Source organism: Acanthamoeba castellanii, assembly GCF_000313135.1.
Source record: "Acanthamoeba castellanii str. Neff unplaced genomic scaffold scf7180000084702, whole genome shotgun sequence".
NCBI classification, from domain to species: domain Eukaryota; phylum Discosea; order Longamoebia; family Acanthamoebidae; genus Acanthamoeba; species Acanthamoeba castellanii.
The window spans coordinates 64782-78530 of record NW_004457263.1 but is presented as its reverse complement, the minus strand read 5'-3'; the positions used below and the strand labels follow the sequence as shown (position 1 = coordinate 78530).

The 13749-nt window shown below is 61.2% G+C and overlaps 5 protein-coding genes across 5 annotated transcripts; 4 read left to right on the top strand and 1 right to left on the bottom strand.

Annotated features, from left to right (window-relative positions):
* Positions 1-455: 455 nt before the first annotated feature.
* ACA1_135150 (uncharacterized protein) lies at positions 456-4798 on the top strand (the record flags this gene model as incomplete). Its single annotated transcript, XM_004333342.1, is given in 9 exon segments — positions 456-569; positions 651-1091; positions 1167-1391; positions 1489-2361; positions 2667-2728; positions 2745-2843; positions 2938-3277; positions 3330-3470; positions 3542-4798. 9 exon segments carry the CDS (start codon positions 456-458, stop codon positions 4796-4798), a joined length of 3552 nt encoding a protein of 1183 aa, XP_004333390.1.
* Positions 4799-5051: 253 nt separating this feature from the next.
* ACA1_135140 (uncharacterized protein) lies at positions 5052-6959 on the bottom strand (the record flags this gene model as incomplete). The annotated part of the gene is made up of 7 exons (XM_004333341.1): positions 5052-5193; positions 5268-5409; positions 5518-5589; positions 5675-5752; positions 5850-5921; positions 6065-6136; positions 6245-6959. The coding sequence occupies 7 exons, from the start codon at positions 6957-6959 to the stop codon at positions 5052-5054; spliced, it is 1293 nt and encodes a 430-aa protein (XP_004333389.1).
* A 641-nt stretch (positions 6960-7600) lies between these two features.
* Positions 7601-11851, top strand: ACA1_135130 (FAD dependent oxidoreductase domain containing protein; the record flags this gene model as incomplete). Its single annotated transcript, XM_004333340.1, has 13 exons — positions 7601-7613; positions 7684-7863; positions 7949-8130; positions 8234-8409; positions 8510-8607; positions 8715-8881; positions 8978-9461; positions 9532-9704; positions 9789-9905; positions 9998-10215; positions 10278-10436; positions 10507-10754; positions 10833-11851. 13 exons carry the CDS (start codon positions 7601-7603, stop codon positions 11849-11851), a joined length of 3234 nt encoding a protein of 1077 aa, XP_004333388.1.
* Positions 11852-11853: 2 nt separating this feature from the next.
* Positions 11854-12596, top strand: ACA1_135120 (Set2-Rpb1 interacting protein; the record flags this gene model as incomplete). Its single annotated transcript, XM_004333339.1, has 3 exons — positions 11854-12168; positions 12269-12389; positions 12490-12596. 3 exons carry the CDS (start codon positions 11854-11856, stop codon positions 12594-12596), a joined length of 543 nt encoding a protein of 180 aa, XP_004333387.1.
* A 212-nt stretch (positions 12597-12808) lies between these two features.
* Positions 12809-13684, top strand: ACA1_135110 (Hypothetical protein; the record flags this gene model as incomplete). The annotated part of the gene is made up of 5 exons (XM_004333338.1): positions 12809-12968; positions 13105-13169; positions 13253-13348; positions 13460-13513; positions 13577-13684. 5 exons carry the CDS (start codon positions 12809-12811, stop codon positions 13682-13684), a joined length of 483 nt encoding a protein of 160 aa, XP_004333386.1.
* Between the last annotated feature and the right edge of the window lie 65 nt (positions 13685-13749).

The following is a 13749-nucleotide window of genomic DNA, read 5'->3' as shown; positions in this document are numbered from 1 at the left end:
TAATCTGCAGCAGATCGGTGGCCATTCGGTTCTGTGCTGCAGGGTCGGCGCTGATCCGGGTTCGCACGACGAGGGCGGTGACGGCTCGCAGGGCCATCGTTCGCGGATCATCTTGATCATCGTGGGGGCTATCCATCGCGTGAGATGTCTTAGCGAAGGTACGGACGCTACCGGCTGGTGGGTTGATCTGCGAGCTTGATTGCTTGGTGGTTCTACAGCAAGGGAGGAAGTTAGGGTCGAGTGTGGCGCGTTCGGCCGAACTGGTGCTGGTGGTTCACCGAAGTGATAGAAAATTAATGGGGGGGGGGCGTTCGGCCGAACTGACGGAGGGTACCAGAGAAGCGGACCCGCTTCAGTCCTCAAACCAACCTGCACTCACCAACCTCCTTACTGACCGTCAGCCACCGTGCAGGTGTTCAATCTATAACATCGAAACCAATCACCCCTGCTGAAGGATGGATAATGCAGCGAAAGATCAGCGCAGGACGCGTAACCCCGAAGCATTCAACTTCGATTCGAGGCCGCTGCAGGGTGAGCTGGACATGCAGGAGCGCCTGGCTCACTACGACGTACGCACAACGATTCTCGATTTGTTTTGGCGTGAAATCGAACGAATTAATGAATGAAGCCTTTCGCGCTACTTCCTACAGGTAAGCGCCCAGGAAGTGGAGCGGGGCCTAAAGGACGTGGACGAACGCATCGAGGACACCAAGCGAGAGAGCGACCAGGCGAGGGCCGATGCACGCCTGGCCAGCGCTCAGGTCAGAGAACACTCGGACAAGATCAATCAGATACAGGCCACCCTCAACGAGGCACAGGACAAGGCGCGGGCCCTCGAGGAGCAGCTCGCCCAGCAGCAGGCCCAGATGGAGGCCGTCGATCGCGAGATCGAGGCGGCATTGGAGGACCAGCGCAGCAAGCAGGAGGAGCACGCGCTCGTCGCCGGCAAGCTGAGCGAGCTCAAGCGCACGGCCGAGCGGCTCAAGCAGGAGATGGACGACATCAAGCGCGAGGAGGACACCCTCGCAGCCACCATCGCCGACCTTCAGGACCGCCTCCGTCAAGAGAACTTCACTGCAGAGAAGATCAAGGTGCGCAAACAACGGGTGGTGGTGGTTCGCCCATGATGGCGGCCCGTGGCTCACATGGCGCGTGGCTGCGCACAGGCGGAGAGCAAGCGGCTTGCCGATGCGCTGCGTCGTCTCGAGGACAGGCTCCGTTCGGTGAGCGAGGAGACGCGCGAGGCCTCGGCCGAGCAGAAGGAGCTCGAGCAGGCCATCGAGAACGCCGAAGACCTCATCAACGAGCTGGAGAGCAGCTACCGCGAGGCCAGCGAGGAGAAGACACACCAGGAGGCCGAAGCTGCTCGCCTAGATCAAGAGGCCGCCCAGGTTCGAAACCTCACGATAGCAATTTGGCTCCGTTGACTACATGCAATTGCATGAGTGGTACTCACGACATTCCGTATAGCAAAGGGCAGCCGCGCAGCGGTGCGAGCAGGAGATGGCGCAGCTCGACGCGGAGGAAGCCCAGCTGCAGCAAAAGCTCCACAGCACCCAGGACTACACTCGCACCGAGGGCCGCTGCCCCAAGCGCACGGTGACGGTGTCCCGCGAGGGCGAGAGACAGCAGATCCGCGATGCCATCAACAAGAACCGACAGCGTCACAACCAGCTAACCTCGCAGCGCAACGAACACCGCCAGCGAGCCGACAGCATGACGGAGAAGGCGCGCGAGGCCCGCAACATCGCGAGGCGCGAGCTCAACCGCATGAACGAGCTCCAGAGCAAGACCGGCCGCGCCAAGCAGAAGCTCAACACGGCGCAGGGCAAGCACAGGTCGGTCAGCCAGCAGCTCGTCGAGCTCAAGCAGAAGCTGAGCGCCACCAAGCACGAGCGCGAGCGCACCATCACGGCGCAGGCGTCGCTCGAAGAGGACCACGCCGAAGTCCAGCTGCGCATCCGGGCCATGACCGAGGAGGCCAACGCCAATAGCAACCAGCGGGACCAGCTGGGCCGCAAGCTGCAGGCCATCACCGTTCAGCTCGAAGACGCCACGGCCAACTGCGATGCGCTCGCGGCCGAGGTGAAGGACAAGGAGCGCGAGATCCGCGAGAAGAAGGCCAAGACGGCCCTCATTAGGCGCCAGAAGGACGGCGTGGTGAGCCAGCTCGCACGCCTGCAGGAGGATCAGCGCTCGGCCGAGCGCCAGCTGCAGCAACAGAAGGACCTGCTCAACGTGGCCACCGCTGCGCGCGCCACGGCGCTGCGGAAGAAGGAGCAGCTCGACCAGCTGCTCAAGACCATGCAGGACGCCAAGCGCGGCGCCGAAGCGTACTACCAACGCACAAGGCCCGCCATCGTTCCTGTGGGCGCCCAGAGGAGTGGTTAGAGAATGCGGTGTTGCGTTCTCAAACAAACAACGAGTGCCCCTGTCACCCGCAGAAAAATGGAGCCGCTCAATAAAAAATTACAAAAATTATCACATCAAATGTCATCGCATTTCTGGCATTTTTTCGATTCTCCTCGTTCGGCCGAAGTGGTTTTGGTTTTGTTGGTTTTTTCAGTTTTATTCATAACCACACGAAACTACAACCGCACATGGACAGACCCACTAGTGAAGAGGCAAGCACCGCTTCTGGCCTGGCACGCCTCACCCAGAAGCAGGTACGGCTGCGAGTGGAGGTGACCGCCCTCCAGCAGGTGCTGCGGCAGTCGGCCCAAGCCCAGTGGCAGAAGGATCAGTTGGCCACCGCGGCGCGACCTGGAACTACTCGAGAAGGCCCAAAGCGACCTCGTCCAGCTCATCGACCTTCTCCAGAAGGAGATCAGAGCCCAGGAGCGGTCCTCTCCCCTCTCATCTTTATTCGAATCTTTACATTTCTTCACTGAAGCCTCAGCTGACGTCAGCTTGGGGGGGGGGCGGTGCTGCATGTAGGCGGCTGGCCGAGCTGGAGGAGGAGACCATCGCGGCCGAAGACAAGGCTGAGGAGGAGCAGAAGAAGCTCGAAGAGCTGCAGGAGAAGAAGAAGCAGCTCGAGGAGGCCGAGGGCGAGCTGCAGGCCCAGAAGAAGGAGGCCGAGGCACAGTACCAGGCGGCGTGTGCTGCCCTGGACCAGGCACGGCGCGAGCTCGAGGCCGCGGCGGAGCAGGAGAGAAAACTGGCCGCGGAGCTCGCTGCGGTCGAGCGCGAGCTGCAGCAGGCCGAGCTCCAGCTGGCGGCGCTCGAGGAGAGGGTGCGGCTGCAGGAGATCAAGTGCTACGAGTCCCAGAAAGTGGTACCGTGCTTCCTCCCGTTCACGATTAGGAAGTGGCGGCTGATGTGCGCAGATCGAGGAAGTGGAGGCCAAGCGGGCCGAAGCGGCCGACGTGATGAAGCGCGCGCAGGACGAGGCAGCGCGAAGGGAAGAAGAGCTGATCGCTGCCAAGGAGGATCTGAAAGCCGCCGAGGCAGCCGAAGAAGCCGCCCGAGTACGCGCACACGCGCCTTCTCCTTCGTTACTTGAGGTGCGACGGTGACGATGGCTAACGGGGATTCGTAGGCAGAAGAGGCCAAGGCGAAGCTCGAGCTGGCCAAGGTCGAGGCCGACCAGCGCGCCGCCGAGGAGCGCCAGAGGGCAGCCGAGCAGGAGGCGGCCCAGGCCCTCGCCGCGCTGGCATCCGCTCAGCAGCGGCTCGAAGCCGCAAAGTCCAAGGCGGCCGAGCTCGGCCTCGTGTGCAGCCTTGTGCCCGCCGTACAGGGCCTCGGCGACACCTATGTCAAGCAGGCCGCGTGGAAGGCCGAGGACAAGCACCGCAAGGAGGCGGCCCCGAGCGCTGCGCCTGCGGATGGATCCCAGACGGCCGCCACGCTGGCTCCAGTCGCGATGGCCGGCGGCCCCGTTGGTGTGGCAGTCGCGGCCGCGATCGCTGTCTTCAGTGCCGTGACGGCCCAGCTCAAGGCCCAGGCCGAGGCCGAGCTGAAGGCCGCCGAAGCTGACGTCAGCGCGGCGCAGGAGCGCGTCGGCCAGGCCAAGGCCAAGGAGGCGGAGTGCGCTGACGCGGCCTCGGCCGCCTCGGCCGCCACCGATGTGGCCCGAAAGGGTCTCCAGCAGGCGGTCGAACTCGTGAGCGCCAAGACTACCCTCCGACGAGGGGCTGAGGGCTCCATGGAGAGCGCCAAGGCCAGGCGCAACGTCGCGCGACAGAACGAGACGAGAACAGTCGACGCGCATTCGCGGCTCGAGGCCGACAGCAAGGCAGCGGCAGTGTACGACCAGAAGCTAAAGGAGGCGCTGGTCGAGGCCAAGCTCAGGCGCGACGAGCGCAGGGCGATCCGGGCCGACCTGGCCCAGCAGCACCGGGAAGCCCAGGCCGCGCACCGGCGGGCACAGGAGGGCCACGACGCGGCCAAGGCCGCCGTCGAACAGACGCGGCTTGGGCTAGACAAGGCCAGCGCCGACCTGCAGGCTGCGACCGCCGACTTGGCGAAGGTGACCCGCGAGATCAACGCCTGTCAGCTCGAGATTAGCTCGCAAAGGGAGAAGGTCAGGCGGGCGCAGAGGGAGCAGGAGCGGCTGGAGAGCGAGCATCAGGCCAACAAGCGCCGACGCGATGAACTGCAGCGACAGCTGGAGACCGTTCAGTTACAGCTGAGCAAGCAAGCCAAGGTCGTGGAGCACCGCAGGGCAGAGCCGCGCGAGCAGTGGCGCCGCACGCAAGACAAGCTCGACAACACCAATGCCGCCCTGCGCAGGGAGATGGAAGCGGCCAGCTCGAACACCCACTACCGTCCGCAGGTCTGCGCCCGGCCGGGCTGATTAAGTTGCTGTTTACTGATATATGATAACAAACATCATGATTATCTCTTTGCAATGACAACAACATTTCAAACAGCAGGGGCTCTTCAGCCCCACCCCGACCTGTTTTCTCGCTACTTCTCCTCCCTAAGAATTCGTGTCGGCCGGGTGCTCTCCCTCGTAGCCACCATGCTTAGGAGTTGAAAAGAAAAAAGCCCGGGCTGTATGTGGAGTCCCCGATCTAAGCCGTTTGTACATTCGTCGTCACGCATGGCTACACAATAGTGTCTTGCCGGGCCATCACGATGCAGATGAGTGGTTCCTCCTCTTTTCGCTTGTCGAGCAGCTTCTCGAGCCGGGCCAGCAGCTCGGCCTTCTTCCCTCCTGCGCCCGTCGTCTCCAGGATTTGCAGCTGCCTACGTAGACGTTCGTCGTTTGTTGTGCGCCGGTGCGTGTGCGTGTGCGGTGGTACGTGTGTGCGTGTGCGTACCTTCGCAGCTCCGCAAGGGAGAGGAGCTGGGCCTCCTCCTTGCACGTAATGAGATCGGGGCAGGCGTAGACCTCGGCCTGGTTGCGCAGATACTCCTCCGTACGCTCGGCCACCCGCAGGAAGCGGAGGTCGGGCAGTCGCGCTGCGACGTGACAAGTGTGCGTGCGTGACGCCAGACGTTCATGCACGCGCGACCATCATTCAGCGCAACGGCTAACGAAGAATAAAGAGAAGAGCCGATGATGTGTACCAACTAGGCGGCACAGAGCGGTGATGAAGATCGATGTTCCCTGGACATCGAGCACCTCCAATCGGCTCAGCTCTGATGGCAGGCACGGGATCGTGATGAGCCAATAAATAAATAAATAAGATGTTCAAGTTTCGGTCCTCTTGTTGGGGATTCGTACTGGCGATGCTGTCGTTGGCGCCAATGTTCGTGATGTCGACGTTGCGGGCGACCTTCAGCTCTCTCAGTCGGGCGAGCTCTGCGCGCACCACCCGGAGAGAAACGGAATGAGTGCTGAGTGGGAGAGATAGACAGCAAGATGGGCAGGGGTCGGCCCGCCGAGACGAGATGTGTACTTGCAACGTGCACCAGATGCTCGTCGTTGAGATGCATGTTGCTCAGGTTGAGTTTCACCAGACCCGGCAGACCTAAACCACCACCAACCCCCGCGACGTATGTGCGTGTGCGTGTGCGGTTGTGCGTGTGCGTGTGCGGTTGTGCGTGTCTATCGTCAGAGATGGCGCCAGATGCGTGCGACGATGAACCGAGGAGCGAATTCTTTGTGGCGTACATCCGACAAGTTTGAGTGTACTCATCCCAAGATCAGTGGACGCCAGGTTGAGCTCCGTCAGCGAACTGAACTCTGCCAAAGCTCAACCGGTCAGTGGTGCGTGCATGTGACTGTGTGTCGTGCGTGTGTCGTGTCGTGTGTGCCGTGCGTTGTGCGTTGTGCGGTGGTGTGTACATATACCGTGGAAGGGAATCACGGTGCCCCGGCCAAGCCTGCACTCGCTCAAGTCGAGGCAGGGGAGAGCAGCGGCGTCGAAGAAGCCGACGAAGGGTTGCATGCTGGCCCGCGTCTTCCGACAGCGCTCGACGATTCGCTTCACCGTCGCGTCGTCGAACACCACCCGCTTCGCTTGCGGCGGCAGCGGAAGGCTGACGATCTCGGATCGCAGAGACAGCGCGTGTGGCGGGGATGCCAAAGGCGACGCCGCCGAGGGCAGCCAATGCACCGGCGAGCCAAAGGGCGAGGAGTGGGACTGAGGGGTCCTGGCCACGGGCGACTGGTGACCAGGCCTAGCGACCCTCGGACCCGGCATGACCGGCGACGACGTCGTCCACTCGATGCCAGCAACGACGTCCACGCACAGCGCAAAGAGGGACACCTCGCGGAAGTGGCGTTGGTTGCGCTGTCGCGTTTCGTTGCGTTGGTTCTCGAGGAGGTAGGGTCCAAGCGTGTGCATGAGCTCACCACCATCATCATCACCGCCAGCGCTCGGCTTGGGCGGTGGTGGTAGAGTAGCGGTCGAGCTGTCAGTGGCGTGAGGCGAGGACAGGGTGGTGCTGGGAGCAGCAGGGCAGGACTGATGGATGCTCGGCCACCGATTGGGTGAGATGGGAAGCGGCAGATCGTCGGCGGTCAAGTCGAGCACAAGGGTGGGCCGACACTGCCGGCCCTTCATTGGACTCAAGGATGGTGCTCGTGTCTTTGATTTTCTAGGGCTGGCCGTCGGATTTTGCTTCGCCTTCGGTACCCAGTCTTGCTCTTTAAATTCATGAGCCTCCTCACCTTCATCTTCGTCCTGCACGATGCAGTCTCGACCATTAATCCAATAAATAAATAATAAAATATCGCAAAAGGGTGAACACAGATGAATTACCTCCGAAGTAACGATGGTGACCTTGACCTTTCGCGTTCTCTTGGACGTCGCAGCCTTCGACGACGTGGTGAGTCCATCCATCGCCGCTTTTCTCCTCCAGTAGCCTCCATCGAGTCTGGTTTGGAGCTGTTGATTTGCGGTTCGCTTTCTCTTCTTGGACCGCGCCACGACGCTGGTGCTCATCTTTTTCCTTTCGCGTTGGCCGTGGTCGCTGCTCACGTTTTGCCTCCAGCCACTTTCCCCCCATTTTGTCAACGGCCAGAATTCAAGGAATTCCGATTATGAAGAGAAAAAAGTGTTTCGAAAATAAAAGAAATTGTTGCGGAAAAGGGACAAACACTGGTGCCGTTAGATTCCATTCATCCGCACGCCGAGTGCTTCGCCTCCCTCCCATTCCCGTGGACAGTCGGCTGACCTGTTTGATAACCGGCAGTGCTGCGCATATGGACACCGAATGTACGTTTTTCCCGACCCATTGATTGACAGTTCAAATGAACGCATGTGTTTCCCTTCATCATCATCACAGATGTTTCCGAGTACGGTCCGCGGGAGGGCTACGCCCGCGACAAGAAGGACAAGGGCCTTTCCTACCAACGGCGGCTGCGCAATCGTCAGGCCAAGAAGGTGCAGCGCGAGCTGGACGGGCTGGGCCTTGACGACTTTGACGAAGAGCGCGTGGCGAGGGAGGAGTACAACAAAGAACACGGTGTGCACCCATCCAGTGCGGAAGTCTGCTCGAACTCTCTCTCTCTCTCTCTCCACTGACCTCACGTTTGGCCTTCTTTGTGCAGATGCGGCGGCCCAGGTGGGGCTTCCGCCCAGCATGCTGTCGTGGCGCGAGAAGCGCGAGCTGCCAGCCACCGCCGCGGCCGATTCCGAGGCCTACGTGGTGGTCAGGAACTCGGTGCTTTGCAAGTGGCTCAAGAACCCCCACGAGTACCTCACCCGCGCCGAAGCCATCAAGGGCCTGCGGGTACTTCATCTCTACTTCTTCTTCGTCTTCTTCGTCTTAGCCCCTCTCTGCGCTCTCGAGGAGGAGGAAGACGACGTTGATGATGTTACTTGTTTCTGGGCAGGCGAAGCACGCGCCGACGGCGAAGCTGGCGCACGACTTCCTGACGCGCTACGGCTACATCAACACCGGCGTGTTCGATAATCCGCGGAAGGAATGGAACAAGGAGAAGGTCATCGTACTCGGCGCGGGCGCGTCCGGTCTCGCGGCGGCCAAGCACCTTCACCACCTCGGCTATCAGTACTCCCTCAGCTCGATCTACTATCATGGGCGCAACACCTCCCCTAAAAACATTGCGTCACCCCTCCCTCTCTCTTCGCTCTTTTTCTTCGCACACTAGGGTGACAGTGTTGGAGGCGCGAGATCGGGTCGGCGGGCGAGTCAACACAAACAGCTCGTTGGGCGGCGAGATCGACCTGGGCGCCATGGTCGTGACCGGTACGCGGTCCTGCCTCGCTTTGTCGCCGCAAGTCGCAAGTTAGGATTGTGAAATAACCACACACACACACACACACACACACACACACACACACACATGCCTACAGGTACGATTGGTAATCCGGTGTTCAACCTCATCAAGCAGGTGCGCGAGGAGGTGCACATACTCGAGAGCGACTGCCCGCTGTACACCGCCGCTGGCATTCCTCCGCCGGCGGACCTCGACGAAAAGGTGGAGAAGGACTTCAACGACGTGCTCCGGCTCACCAACAAGGTAAGCAACGTCCATCCGCTCATTGCATTGGCTCACTCCCGTGCTCGGCTGACACACCGTGTGTGCGTGTGCGTGTGTGTGTGTGTGCGTGTGCAGGTCCAGTACTGGGACCTGATGCGCGAGGAGAAGAACACGGCGGTAGTGTTCGGCAAAGCGGCGTACGTCAAGGAGGAGAAAAAGCTGGTGGTGCCCGCCCCCCGCGAGGAGGAGCAAGGCGCCAAGAAGGCGGAGACGCCCCGCGTGAAGAAAGAAGAGGAGGAGGAGAAAAAGGGGGAGGAGGACTCGATCCAGGTGCCCTCGATGGAGGAGGACATCGAGGCCGAGGCCGAGGCCAAGCCCGATACCGAGGCCCAGCAGCAGCAGCGACAGGGTGACGAGGCCGCCAAGTCCGAACCGTTCGAGCAGCCCGCCAGCGTCGAAGACTCCGTCGCGCCGGAGGTGAAGCAGGAGACCACGACAGAGGTGAAGCAGGAGGCCACAACGGAGGTGAAGCAGGAGACCGAGGAACAGAAGGCCGAGGCTCTGGCCACCTTCTACGCCGAGCTCATGGGCGAAGACGCCGGCCAGCCCGGGGCCAGCGGTAACCTCTACTCACTTCGCACTATCCTTCGGTCACGCTGACTCCTACTCACTGTGAGGACTGCGCACAGTCAAGGAAGAGGAACCCAGCGAGAAGGGAGGAGCCACGACCACCAAGGCCTCGCCTCCGCCCAGGAAGCGAGTGGTGTCGCTGGCCGCGGCGCTGTCCCTCCCCAGCTCCTCCGAGAAGATTACCGACCGTACATCGCTGGGCCGTGCAATCGATCATGTGCTCCAGGAGCAGGTACGCCGCTACTCGCCCGCAACTTTGGTTTCTCCTCCTAACCACCCACCCACCCACCTACCACACAACACGCGATGTGTGCAGAATCTCTATCCCGAGTACACGCCGCTTGAACGATCGACATTTGATTGGCACGTGGCCAACCTGGAGTACGCATGTGCGGCTGAGCTGGCCGACATCTCGCTCCGTCACTGGGATCAGGTACCCACTACCACTACTAATACGAACGCCCGCCTGCCAATTCGTGTACCCTCATCGCACTCGTTTTCCCTCTCTTTGTTGTTGGACCCAAGGACGATCAATACGATTTCGAGGGCCACCACTGCCTTCTGCAGAGGGGCTACGGCACGGTCCTGCAAAAGCTGGCCGACGGGCTGGACATCCGCTACGGCCACCCCGTGGAGTCGCTCCACTACGACGACGACGGCGTCCGGGTGACCACCTCGAACGGCGACACATTCGAGGGCGACATCGTTCTCGTCACGCTCCCGCTCGGCGTTTTGAAGCAGGGGTGCGTCGATCGCGCGCCGTGGAATGTCGTTGTTTGACTCAACGCGTTTCCCCCTCCGACAGGGCGGTGAGCTTCGAGCCTCCCCTGCCGGGCTGGAAGGTGGACGTCATCAACCGGATGGGGTTCGGCAACCTGAACAAGGTGGGCCTCCTCTTCCCTAGCGTGTTCTGGGACGACACCAAGGATTACTTTGGCGTGTGCGACGACGAGATCGCCCAACGGTACACCTGGGTCCCTCACACGTCGCGCTTCTGATTGTGTTGGCGAACACTCACACGTGCTGCGGCTCAGGGGCGAGTGCTTCATCTACAACAACATGCACCGCTGCATGAAGAAGCCGATCCTTCTGGCGCTGGTGGCTGGCGGTGCGGCCTACACGCACGAGGAGCGGAGCGACGAGGAGATCGTGGCCAGGGCCATGCGCAAGCTGCGGCAGGTCTACCCGGGCTGCCCCGATCCCATCAACCACGTCATCACCCGGTGGTACAGCGACCCGTTCGCCCGGGGCTCCTACTCCTACGTGTCCGTCGATGCCTCAGGTATTTCTTCTTCATTTCTTATCGACAGACCTGACAACATTGCTGACGTGTGTGTGTGTGTGTGTGTGTGTGTGATAGGTGACGACTACGACATGCTGGCGCGTCCCGTTTCGCTCCGCCTCTTCTTCGCGGGCGAGGCCACGCAGCGCGAACATCCCGCGACGGTGGCCGGCGCCTACCTCAGCGGCTTGCGCGAGGCCGGCCGCATCGACCGGGCGTGGAGCGGACCGTTGGAGTCGGAGGAGCTCGTCGCGCGGGCCACCACCGGCAAGCGCAGGTCCGCCGCGAGCGAGTCCAAGAGCCGCAAGAGCGCGACGCAGAGCCTCGGTGCCATGCCGCGCTTCAAAAAGAAGGCCAGCAGCTCCGGCAACGGGCACGATGATCGCGACCGCGACCGCGACCGCGACAGGGATCGCTATGACCGCGACGACGACCGGGACCGACGTCGCGACCGAGACGACCGGGACAGACGGGACCGCGACAGAGACCGAGACCGCGACCGTGATGCGGACTACGACCGCGACAGAGACCGAGAACGGGACCGCGACGGCGATAGGGACCGAGACCGCGACCGCGACCGAGACCGGGACCGACGAAGTGATGGGTGGGACCGGCGGGAGAACGAGAAGCGGAAAACGCCGCCACGATCGTCGTCGCCGCCGTCGCAGCAGAAGAAGTACCGCTGGGAGGACGCCTTCCCGCCGTCGTCTGCGACGTCGGGGTCGTCTCAGTCGGCGCTGCCCGCGCCCGTGGGCCAGCTGCCCTTCCAGCCCCGTCCGCCACTCATCGCCTCGGCACCGCCACGAGTCATGGGCCTCCCCACGCCGCCGCCCTATCTCATCAACAGCGGCCAGCCGCAGCCGCAGCCGCAGGGCATCATGCCGCCCGCGCTCGCCGGCGCCTACAACCCGGCCTTCCCCACGCACCTGGCCAACCGGCCTCCCCTCCACATGACGCCGCCGCCGCTCCACCACCACCAGCAACAGCACTACCCGCACAGCAGCAGCAGCAGCAGATGCCGGCGGGCCTCCACCAGTTTGCCGCGATGGGCGGCGGCGCCCAGCCGTTCATGCCGACGCCCCAACAGGCCGCCATGACCATGGCCATGGGCGGCCTCGTCGGCAACAACCCGCCGGCGCGTACCAATGGCCACGGCGGCGGCAGCGGCAGCGGCGGCGGTAGTATCAGCACCGGCCTTACCTCTGGCGTGGAGGTGCCCCAGGGGCAGGGCCGGAACGAGAGGAAGGAGCAGAAGGAGCGGGACGAGGCGAGGAGAACGAAGGAGAAGGAGAAGGCCAAGATCCCCGTGGCGGCCAGCGCCGGGAGCAAGGACAAGGCGGTCTCGAGCGAGAAGAAGTTCCGCAAGACGGTGGGCACCTACGTCGTCAAATACCTCAAGAAGTACTTGGACGAGGTATGGTTCCCCCCCCCCCACTACCCTCCTTCCCCGGCTTTGCGGGGCTCTGCGCGCGATCTCTTTTCACTCACCAACGACCGTGTGCACGTGGCTGCAGGGCAAGGTGAAGAGCAAGGACGATTTCAAGCATCTGGCGCGGAAGCTCACGCACCTGATCGTGGAGAAGGAGCAGAGGCGCATGCTGGTGAAGAAGGCCAGCAGCAAGAAGGGACGCAGCGGTACAGTCACACCCGCCGACACACGACACGACACGACCAACGACACGACAGTCGACTGACGTGCAGTTTGTGTGGTGTGTGGTCGGTTGGTGTCGAGCAGCTGAGCTGAAATGGAACGAGAAGGTGAAGGACAAGCTGATCTCGTTCGTGGATGAGTACATGGACAAGCTGCCGGGAGTCTATGAGGCCAAGTCTCTCAAGATGTAGCAGGTTGCTGCCATAACAACACGAAAGTAAAAACAAGGCGTTCGTTCGGTTGCTTGCAGCTGCCCTGACCTCGGCGGTGTGATTTCTCTTTCTTTTTCTTCGCCAAATAAACAAAGAAATTATGTCGACCAGATGTTATGTCGGAAATGAAAAGAGAGCCAATTTCGTGCGAAGCACTCAGCAACCGCAGAGTACAAAGAGAGAGGAGGAAGATGGGTCTGGATGACAGCGATGACCATGGTGGAAAGCACCACAGCGACCACGAGGAGGACAAGCCCGCCGCCTCGAACCAGACGCCTGGAGGTGCTGGTGCGTTCGGTCAGAACGATTTCGAACATGGCCTGTGCTCCTGCTTCTCCAATTGCGACGTTTGTACGTTTCCCAAAAATGATTGATCGATGAATTGCATGGCGAAGCTTCTCCATTTGATCTCTTTGGAATTCCAAAGAGATGCAATCTACGTGAGCTCACGATGACAATCTCAACCAAACCCTCAAATTATGACTAGGCATCTGCTCGTGGTGCTGCCCCTGCATCCAGTTCGGCCAGAACTGGGAGAGGCTCAACCCCCACGTGCGCTCTCTCTCTCTACTTTCTACTTCCTGTGCGTTTTATTTGTTTTATTAAATTATATTCTCTTGGTGGTGCGTGCACAGAACGAGAGGGACACGAGCAGCAGCTTCCTCATCTGGTGCTGCGTCTACTTCCTGACCATCTCGTTTGCCGACATGTGGTTCTTCTTCCTCTCCTCGGTACCATACCTCTCGTCCCCCTTTTCTTTATTGTTTGTTTATTTTTATTTTATTTTTATTTTTTTACCGTTTTTTTTTGGCTGACTCGTGTTGGTGGGTACAACGCGTCAGACTTTCCTCCGCTGGTGGACCAGAGTCGAGTTCCGGAAGGCGCTGGGCTACCGGGTACGCTGCAGCCGCTTCATCTGATCAGGCTGTGCGCTGACTGACTGACGCGGTGGTGTGCAGGAGCGTCCGATCTACGATTTCCTGAGCGCGCTCTGCTGCCCGTGCTGCATGATCGCCCAGGACGGCAACGAGATCAAGGCCTTCAAGGAGGGCAAGCTCAACCATTAAATTAAATCGTACCGAGGGCCTCGGCGTTTCACTCGCGGAGCGACGGAGGCATGACGTCTTGTTTC